An 11,059-nucleotide genomic window follows, 5' to 3' on the forward strand; every position below is an offset into this window, starting at 1 on the left:
AAAAAAAAAAAAAAGTAATTTTAAATATATGCGAATGTCGCCGTAACCTCTGATTTGGGAATAACCTTCTGTTGCAGAAGAGGCAATCCCACTGTAGATGCTTCCCTAGTTCCGACAGTTTTCTGAGTGGCTGGGATTGGCTGAGAGATCGCAGTGGATTCCGCCTATTTTCACAAGCTGCTCACAGAACACAGAGGCAAGGGCCGCTGCCGACATCTGCCCGCGGAAGCAGCCTGCGTGAGGCAGAGCCGCAGAAGGCACTGGGAGTCTGGAACCTGCCGAATTCTGGTCAAGGCTCCGCCTTTTACTGCCCGGGAGACTGGAGGCAAGACACTCAGTGGCAGGAGGCCGCATCATCGCTCTGTTTGCAAACTCCTCACAAGCAGTATGTACAAACAAACGAAATGTGTCTCTCTGCCTACGTGAAGAACTTTATCTTCAACAAGAGTCAAAAAAGTTTTCAACTTAAAACAAAAATAAACTTTAAGACGTCTTCTAACTTGACATAAAATGTGTTCACTTTTAGCCATAGCACCTGACAGCATATTATCATGTTAAGCCTTTAAAATTCTTTTTTTAGACTTAATTCCTTTTATAACTATTGATAACACATACAAAAACTGTTTTCAGACAATGGCATGAGATTGTCTTTAGTACAAAAGATGTTTAAGAATCAGCTTAGGAAATTATATAAAAATGATTTCACAAAATGAAATTTATTACAGTAGTAGCTAACAAATTCTATATACTTTATTAGTAATACATAAGAGGATGCGTGAGTAAAAAGCAATAAATCAAAAAGAAAGGAGAGTTAAAATATCCCATAAACTGGATGCTTTCCTGTGACCTCCCATAGCATAATATAGTACGATGCTCTCTGTCAGCCTGTGAGCTTCTGAACAAGTAGCAGGGCGCCTGGCACACAAATGCCGATCCAAAGATTGTTGTTTGAGTTCAAATGTAAAGCTACAAATATATCTTTAGTAATATAAGAGGTATCATCACTTGGAGATGCAGCAATCCTAGAAATAATGAAAATAGTGCCCTCTAGTGGTAGAAAACCACACTTTCTCTCAGTCTTTAATTACAGGAGATTTAAATTAAGAATTCCATTTTATTTGAAAACATTTAAATGTAATACTATGTTTTTCCTTTAACTTATAGAAATATATTCTCTTCTTGGCCGGGCGTGGTGGCTCATGCCTATAATCCCAGCACTCTGGGAGGCCAAGGCAGGAGGACTGCTGGAAGCCAAGAGTTAGAGACCAGCTTGGGCAACACACTGAGACCTCATCTGTACAAAAAATAAAAAATTAGCCGGGCGTGGTGGCGCACGCCTGTGGTCCCAGCTACTCAGGAGGCTGAGGCAGGAGGATCACTTGAGCCCTGGGGATTGAGGCTATAGTGAGCTATGATCAAGCTATTGCACTCCAGCCTGGGCAACAAAGTGGGAACCTGTCTCAAAAAAAAAAAAAAAAAAAACAAAATTAAAAACAAAAAAACCCACCAAAAAAACCCCCAATAACTGTTTCTCTTTAAAAGAAAAAAAAACCTTTCTAAGAACTGAGTTCAAACTAAATGTATAAAGTGACCACCTAACTTTACACGAATTGGTTTTAAGTAAATCTGATGAAATCTAAATCAAAGCTGGCAACTTATATTTATGGTTCTTTCATCAAACACCTTTTCCACATACTTTTTTCATGGATGAAACAATAAAAATATTTATAATCCCTGTATATTTGGAGCATCGCAAGAACATCTAAGGGCAAAGGCGTGTGCTTGGCTGTGGACGTCAGCTCTAGACAGCCATTCGGCCAGCGTGTGCTGGCGCTCGTAGGACACGGAGGAACGCAAAGAGTGAGAAGCGAGCTGTGCGAACCGCGCCCCCAACACACTCGATGCTCAGGCCTTTCCAGTGCGGATCTGTAGCATCACCTTACTTCTAAAGGTAACCCTTGCGCACAAAATTGAGAACCTTAAGAAAAGCACAGTGAGTGCCACCGTGCCAGGTTTAAACTGTTAGTATGTTTTCTCTACTCCATTCTTAATTTATTTCTTTGCATTAGGCAAGTCAACACTTTCACAAAACCACATAAATAATGGTCGACTTGCACAATCTAGGTAGAGTTGTATTCTGTTTATGTGAATTCAATTATATGCATGAAGAAAAAAATAAAAAAGCAAGCCCCGACTTTTTAACATGGGACATGGGAAGTGGTGCCCATGGACATCTGGTCCTCAGCTGGTCTCTCACAGTGGCAGCGTCTTCACGTGCTGGGCGTATTCCTGACGTTTAAGGACACTTGTTTTGGATACAGCGTGGCCCCTGAGCAAAAGCCAACTGCTTTATCTGGCCCTTAAAGTAATTTTAGGCTGGGCATGGGGGCTCATGCCTATAATCCTAGCTCTCTGGGAGGCCAAGGCGGGCGGATTGTTTGAGCTCAGGAGTTCGAAACCAGCCTGAGCAAGAGCGAGACCCCGTCTCCACTAAAAATAGAAAGAAATTAATTGGACAACTAAAAATATATAAAAAAAAATTAGCCAGGCATGGTGGCGCATGCCTGTAGTCCCAGCTACTCGGGAGGCTGAGGCAGGAGGATCGCTTGAGCCCAGGAGTTTGAGGTTACTGTGAGCTAGGCTGACGCCACAGCACTCTAGCCCGGGCAACACAGTGAGACTCTGTCTCAAAAAAAAAAAAAAAAGTAATTTTAAATATATGCGAATGTCGCCGTAACCTCTGATTTGGGAATAACCTTCTGTTGCAGAAGAGGCAATCCCACTGTAGATGCTTCCCTAGTTCCGACAGTTTTCTGAGTGGCTGGGATTGGCTGAGAGATCGCAGTGGAGTCCGCCTATTTTCACAAGCTGCTCACAGAACACAGAGGCAAGGGCCGCTGCCGACATCTGCCCGCGGAAGCAGCCTGCGTGAGGCAGAGCCGCAGAAGGCACTGGGAGTCTGGAACCTGCCGAATTCTGGTCAAGGCTCCGCCTTTTACTGCCCGGGAGACTGGAGGCAAGACACTCAGTGGCAGGAGGCCGCATCATCGCTCTGTTTGCAAACTCCTCACAAGCAGTATGTACAAACAAACGAAATGTGTCTCTCTGCCTACGTGAAGAACTTCATCTTCAACAAGAGTCAAAAAAGTTTTCAACTTAAAACAAAAATAAACTTTAAGACGTCTTCTAACTTGACATAAAATGTGTTCACTTTTAGCCATAGCACCTGACAGCATATTATCATGTTAAGCCTTTAAAATTCTTTTTTTAGACTTAATTCCTTTTATAACTATTGATAACACATACAAAAACTGTTTTCAGACAATGGCATGAGATTGTCTTTAGTACAAAAGATGTTTAAGAATCAGCTTAGGAAATTATATAAAAATGATTTCACAAAATGAAATTTATTACAGTAGTAGCTAACAAATTCTATATACTTTATTAGTAATACATAAGAGGATGCGTGAGTAAAAAGCAATAAATCAAAAAGAAAGGAGAGTTAAAATATCCCATAAACTGGATGCTTTCCTGTGACCTCCCATAGCATAATATAGTACGATGCTCTCTGTCAGCCTGTGAGCTTCTGAACAAGTAGCAGGGCGCCTGGCACACAAATGCCAATCCAAAGATTGTTGTTTGAGTTCAAATGTAAAGCTACAAATATATCTTTAGTAATATAAGAGGTATCATCACTTGGAGATGCAGCAATCCTAGAAATAATGAAAATAGTGCCCTCTAGTGGTAGAAAACCACACTTTCTCTCAGTCTTTAATTACAGGAGATTTAAATTAAGAATTCCATTTTATTTGAAAACATTTAAATGTAATACTATGTTTTTCCTTTAACTTATAGAAATATATTCTCTTCTTGGCCGGGCGTGGTGGCTCATGCCTATAATCCCAGCACTCTGGGAGGCCAAGGCAGGAGGACTGCTGGAAGCCAAGAGTTAGAGACCAGCTTGGGCAACACACTGAGACCTCATCTGTACAAAAAATAAAAAATTAGCCGGGCGTGGTGGCGCACGCCTGTGGTCCCAGCTACTCAGGAGGCTGAGGCAGGAGGATCACTTGAGCCCTGGGGATTGAGGCTATAGTGAGCTATGATCAAGCTATTGCACTCCAGCCTGGGCAACAAAGTGGGAACCTGTCTCAAAAAAAAAAAAAAAAAAATTCTCCTCTTAGAAGGAGAGGAATTGAGGGTAGGTATGAGTAGACCACAAAAATGTTAATTTCTATTTGGAGCTTTACCTGCAAATCTATGATTTTCCTAATAAAAACTACCAAAATGAAAGCCCAATAAAACATTGCCTGGCAGGATACAAATAAACTGTGTACATCAGTAATTCTCAAACTGGGATGGAGAAAGGAGAGGGCTTCCCCAGTGGAAACTCTGAGATACAGGGCGTGGGCAGGGGGGCTCTGTCTATGGGACTATGGCAGGGGACAGAACGTGATTCTTATGTTTACCAGAAGGGGGCGTATGTTAAATGTTGGGAAATTGCTCTAAATAAAAAAAATTCAGCCCTAGTATTCTTATTTTAGGGTCATATAGATTGTCAAAAAACTCGAGTATTTTTCCAACCGCAATAATTACAGGTAATTTATTTGCAAAACTGGAAAAATGTCGAATTTCTAATTTTTATCTAGTATTTACAAAATTATAAAGATATTCCCTCCATTAATCCATCAGATTCTTTCATAATGAACTTCAAAGCAGGAGCACAGATGGTCTCCTCCTTACAATGGTTCACGATTTTTCGACTTTACAACGGTGCCAGAGTGACGGGCATTCAGAGGAAACTGTGCTTTGAGTACCCAAACGACCATTCTGTTTTTCACTTTTGGTAAAGTATTCAATAAATTACATAAGATGTTCAACATTTCATTATAAAACAGCCTTTGTGTTAGATGATCTTGGCCAACTGTGGGCTAATGTGAGTGTTCTGAGCACGGTGAAGGCAGCCTAGGCTGAGCTATGACGTTTGGTAAGGGAGGCTTATTAAATGCATTTTTGACTTACGGTGGGTTTGCTGGGATATGACCCCGTCATAAGCTGAGGAGCATCTCAACACTCCCTTCCATGCTCAGGCTGGAAGGGAGTGTAGCTCCTCATTTTTCAGAAGAGGAAATAGTTCCTTGGGAGGCACAATGACAACATGAACATTTCCTGCCTGGCAACTCACAAATCTCTTATAGGGTGTTAAAAAACAAAAAGCTATTTTGAGAGAGGTACAATTCCTGCAGCCTGTCATAGCAGTATCATAGGAAGTTTAGGTGACAAACACAGAATTCAATCACTTAAACTGATCATCTATTTTTACCAGTGAAAACCAATTCATCGTGGAGGCAGCTTTTCTCCTGCTTGAGGCGAATGATCTCTTCTCGCTGTTCGTTGTTTTCTGTGGTCTTTTCGCTGAGGTCCTCTTCACAACAGAAGACAAAAAAAAGTCCTCAAATAAACAGGAGTTCATGGGAAAATACACACTATGACTAACCCTCGTGTCCCCAGCACTCCCTTCCAATTAATCTGAAAGTCCTGTTGGATCTTTGGCCAAACGTGTCCCACATCCAGCATCTTGCTGAGTCCCTGGCAATGACCATGGTCCGAGGCTTCACCTTTCATCTGACTGGTTTCCCTGCACTGGCCTTGCCTCTCCTGTGACAGCCCAGTGTGCACAGAGCAGTCTTTCAAAATAAAAATACACTCGTGTCATTTCTTGGTTAAAAGCCCTCCTATTGCACTTGGGATGAAATCCAAACTCATTCCCGTAACTGCAAAGCCCAGCGCGACCTGGGCCACCTCCCTCCCTCCCACTCTCCCCTTCTCTCCTCCTGTTCCTTGAACTTGTCTGTGGCATAAGAAACACATTTGTTCTGTCCTCTGTTCTTGGAACAGAACTCCTAAAACCCGCGGAATTTCCTAGGTGATAAGAGTGTCTTTTATCATTCACAAGGACCCCCAAGCAATCACACCAGAGTTCATGCTAATGGGTGACTGAGGGTGGGGCCCCCAGATGGCCTCCGAATGCAGCTGGTCACAGGACACACCAGGTGATTAGAGGGCTGGAACTTACAGCCCCACTCACCCACCTCCAGGAAGGGGAGGGAGGGCAGGACACTGAGTTCTGCAAAAATTCTTGGACAAGGAGATTTGACGTTTGAGAGCTTCCAGGTGGGTGAACACACTGAGATATTTGGTGGCACACACAGAGAGGGCACGGAAGCTCCGAGCTCAACATCCCCCATACCTCGCCCTATGGGGACTCATGGGACTGAGCCTGCGAACTTGCGGGATCAACACTTACTCCAGGTAGTAGAGATCGCCAAATTGGACTGAAGTTTTGGACACCCTGTTGGTGTCTAAACTGAAAGATTGGTTGGTATCAGAGAAAATATCCCAGAATGACCCAACCTCAAAACTCACGCTAGGGCTTCTGCATTTGCTACCTCTCCTGCCTGAGAGGTACCTGGCCCAGGTCTTCACAAGGCTGGGTCTCCCCTCGTTCAAGTTCCAGCTCAAATGTTAACTCTTCAAAGAAGCCTTCCCAGTCTAACCAAATCAAATGAGTCTATCTGTCTCACTCTCCATTCTACCACCCATTACCCTACTTGCCTTTTTTACAAAATGTTTTCGATAAATATGAATGTATAAAATATTTATAATACATAAACATTGACACAAGAGACTTATTACTTGAATATCTTACCGAGGTATATATAAACATTCAATAAACACCGAATACCGACCATGTGTCCCAGGTGCTGTGTTATTAACCGTGTATCCAAAAAAGAGAAGACGAGAGTGTCGCTGCCACCAAGAGGCTGACACGATGATTACGGTTTTAGCCGAGGCTACGTGTGGGGGCGAGCCCGTAGGTCAGGGCTTCACAAGGATGGGACTTTAGAATGCTCAATCTCTTAAATTAAATCAGCCAAGATAAAATTTCATAATTTCAGAATCTTTTCGTTGAAAGAAACGTAAAAGGTCATTTAGTTCAGGAATATGCAGGAATCCTTCCCACGCCGGTCCCTTGCTTGAATACATCCAGGAGAGTAGCTCACAGCCTCACGAGGCGTCCCGTGCCACACAGAGGTCGGACAACTTCCCCAGACTGTGGCTCTGTCACAGCTTCCAAGGTGGCTCGTTCCACCGCGGGAGTCAGTCCTCTTGTCCAATGCCATGACCATTTACAGAATGTGATACTATGGCTGCAGAATCAAGACCAAAATGATAGCTCCTCAGTCCAGCAGAGGAGCTGCTGCCCCATAGTGGGGAAAGGTCGAGAGGGGGCTCTACCTCCAGACCCTTTGTAGACTATTTAAAATCTTTATACCATTACCTATATCCATATTCAAATACACAGTACTAACTTATACGGGATACCTGCCTTCCTTTCATGACAAAACTTCAAGATTTCTATTACTCAGAAAGAAGAGAATCATGGAGTTACCATGAGAATGAAAACAGAAAAGAAGAATCCGAAAGGAATTTGCGAAAACGAAACATGGACCAAAAAGCCACCCTGGTAGACTGTGTTGTTAGTAGCAATTCCTCATCTCTCTGCAAGCGGTTTTGCAATTCCCTCCACAAAGGAGCAGAGCGTGTTTCCCCACGGCTAGACTTGGGGTTCGGCTGCATGACTTGCTTCAGCCAATAGTATGAGACAGAAGTGAAGGTGTCAGGCCCAGGCCTAAATTGTAGAGTCCTCACGTGTCTTTGCTTAAGCTTCTGTCCTTGCCATGGGAAGAAAAGCCCAGGCCAGCCCCGTCGGGAGGGGAAGATGAGACCCATAAGGCAGAGCTGCCCCCTTGAGCAGCTCAGCGGGGTCCAAACGAGATCAGCCAGCTTCCCCTTGGCCTCGAGAAGCATGCGTCTGATAAATGCCACGGCGCTGCCCGACACCCAGACACGGCTGCTGTCACAGAGCAGGTATTAGCGGTAAGTAACGGTACAGTTACCTAAACTAGGGCAGCAATATTTTAAAATATGATGTATTAAGCAGTTTTCCCCAATTCTGTTATTACCTCGCAACCCAAAAATTGCAGCATAATTCTATAGAAATGAAACGGATATTTCATGTTAGGGCCTGAGACAAGAACAGACATATCCACTCTCACACATAAAATTAGATGACCCCAAATAAGGGAATATTATATATTCCCAAGATAATATATTATTGTCTTAAATGTATGTCTCTTCCTTACCTTTCAGTTTATTGACTTCAATCTTAAGTGTCTTCAGTTTCTGCTTATAATCTTGCTTTTCTTTCACAATGCAAGTCTCCACCATCTTGGCGTCGCGCAAAGCGTGTTCTAACAGCTTAAATTTCCCCGAGCAGTCTGAGATGTGGTTGACCGCCTCAATAATATCCTTGTCCTGAAATCCAAATTTGAAAACGGTTATGCTAGATTTTAAGATTCCAACTAATCAGTAAGAAACGATTACATTTAAGATCTCGTCGTGTGCCAGGTTTCATTCCAAGCACTTCTCACATATTAATTTATTTAATCACAAAACCGCGTGCAGTCGTAACTCCATGAAGTGGTACGGTTATTGTTGCCAAGTGACAGATGAGTCAACAGACACAGACAGGTGACGTTACTTGCACACGGTTACACAACTAGTTAGTGATGGAGCTGCCATTTGACCCTAGCTGGCCGGCCTCGGAAACTATGCACTGAACTGCGATATCTTACTGCCTCTCAGAAAGTTTAGAACCAGACAATTTGATCACCTAAGAAACTAGGAGCAAAAGGAGAGTTGGCAGCCCTCGGCGAGGAAGTCGTTCGCTGGATCCCAGGTAAACCCTAGGGCTCACTATTTCCTCCCTTCTTTCAGCCTGTTAACGTGACAGACTCTGAGACCTCCTCCCAAACTTACCACGTTAGAATCTCTTAATTGTTGAGGTTGTTTTAATTACAAAAAACGTACCTGCTTGTTGTAAAGCAATTCAAACAATACCTAAAAGTATAAAAGTAATGAGTAAAAGTTCTAGTCCTCTCCCTCTCACCTGGAATGACTGTTATTAACAGGTTTTCCCCCTGATGAATGAAGTATAAGCGTTTCTGCTACAGCATTGTGTATGCATTCTTTTTTTTTTTTTTTTAAACAGCGTCCTGCTCTGTTGCCCTAGGCTAGAGTATAATCGTGCAATTATAGTTCACTGCAGCCTTGAACTCCTGGGTTCAAGTGATCCTCCTGCCTCAGCCTCCCAAGTAGCTGGGACTACAGGCACACACCACCATACTTGGCTAATTTTTCTATTTTTTGTAGAGATGGGGTCTCGCTATGTTGCCCAGGCTGGTCTCAAACTCCAGGCCTCAAATGTCCTCCCACCTTGGCCTCTCAAAGTGTTGGGATTATAGGTGTGAGCTACCATGCCCAGGGTTAAATATGCATTGTTGAAAAACCTCATCATCTTCACATGTCACTGCCAGGAGGCTTACAGGAAAATAGGGTGGGAGCAGGCCATTAAAAAACCAATGGAACTTTGTGCCCAGGCCAGTAGCAAAAAGTGACAGTGCTAATAAGTACAGGAGAAGTTAGGCCAATGCCAGGAGAAGCACATCACAGTCAATCCCTTCAGCCTTAAACCTGAGGCTCTACTTCCTCCTTTGATAAGCATGTCCTGGAAAGCACTTGCTTCAAACAGAAACCATTTTCATCAAAATAAAAACTCCAATTCTGTGAGCACAGCCTTCTTAGTTAATCCACTGTTTTTACGTGGGGGAAATGCCTTTGTGGCATTTTCATTAGTGTTCACAGCTTTGTCAGAGTTTGCTCTGATGGAAACCATAGCAGTTGCTGAACTGGCTACTGCTTTGCTAAAGAAAATACTGAATATTTTAATATTTTCTCTTTAACTTTAAGAACGGTTGCCTCTGATCACTTCAAAACATTATGTGCTAGGGAAAAAATCACATACAAATTAGCATGAGTGTCCCATTCTACCAACATCATCCCCCGAGTCACCAACTGTCGAAAACGTGTGTTACAGCCCAAGAGACCGTATGCTACTGCCCAGCGCACGTTAGTGACTACATCAACCCTTGACTAATAGTTTTTCTCTCCCTTAAAAAAAATATTTCCCAAATCTTCTAGCGGTTAGGAAAAAATTTTTTTTAATTTTAAAAAGGAAAAAAATGTTAACAAGCAATCTAATTGCCAATAACTTTAAGAGACCTAATAATGGATACCTGGCCAAAAAAAACCAAGTTAATTTGTTAATTCCATGTTAATCCCATGGGATGCCAGGCCGTGGGATGGGCTTTGGAGACAGAAGACCGGAAGTGGAGACCTGCCTCTTCTTTTAACGCCTGGGGAACATCATTTTAAGCCTGTGTCCCTCCTTTATAAAATGAGTATTTTAGAAAACAAGAGCGTTTTCTAGGTACTGTGTACACAAGTAGCTCTACATTGCTGGGACGCTATGGACTTAGGTGAAATAATGTATGCAACTATAATTTATTAACTACAAAGTGCTCTGGCAAAGGCAAGTATTGTTTTTAATTACCTTTAGCTTTATCATTGTCGTGAGAGCTTGTTCTCGAGCTTGCAATTGTCCTACCTGAGCAGAAAGTTCCACTAATGTGTTGCTCAGGGTCTCGTTTCTAGCCTGCAAGGGAACGACACACACGTGGGCACCACTTGAGTCTTGAGTCTTTCTAAAGCTTTCATGACTATCAGCAGCCACAATCTGTCCTCACTCTCCTATTTTGTTTTTTCCTCGTTTAACTTTCTTTAATAACAAAGCAGGCTAAAAAGCAATCCTCGAAAAGGAGTACAATTCCTTCCCTTCCGTCAAAAAAAAAAAAAAAAAAGGAATACAAATGCAAATATCTATTTCTCCATGATTTCTAGCATCTTCTCAATACTTACACTTGCTCTATTGAATTACATGGGTTATGTTCGTAAACGTGTCTACTTCCTGGTGTCTTTTATGTGTAATTTTAGGTTGGGAAGAAGGAAGAAAATGAATGAATGAGAACTGGGTTAGTGAGAGATTTCCTCTGCTGAAATACAGTAGCATTGATGAATTCTGTGAATTTAAAAAAAA

At 42.6% G+C, this 11,059-nt stretch overlaps 1 protein-coding gene across 1 annotated transcript in view; it reads right to left on the reverse strand.

The window, feature by feature from the left end:
* Window positions 1-11,059, reverse strand: part of CCDC62 (coiled-coil domain containing 62) — a 32,367-nt gene that overhangs the window by 16,190 nt on the left and 5,118 nt on the right. Inside the window, exons 4-6 of the mRNA XM_012663406.1 lie at window positions 10,517-10,618; window positions 8,208-8,379; window positions 5,324-5,425 (exon numbers count right to left, since the gene is read on the reverse strand). Of these exons, the coding sequence (XP_012518860.1) occupies window positions 5,324-5,425; window positions 8,208-8,379; window positions 10,517-10,618 (376 nt within the window). The remainder of the gene's footprint in view (window positions 1-5,323; window positions 5,426-8,207; window positions 8,380-10,516; window positions 10,619-11,059) is intronic.

The sequence above is a fragment of the Propithecus coquereli genome, unplaced genomic scaffold (genome assembly GCF_000956105.1).
Source record: "Propithecus coquereli isolate 6110/MARCELLA unplaced genomic scaffold, Pcoq_1.0 Scaffold81, whole genome shotgun sequence".
NCBI classification, from domain to species: Eukaryota; Metazoa; Chordata; class Mammalia; order Primates; family Indriidae; genus Propithecus; species Propithecus coquereli.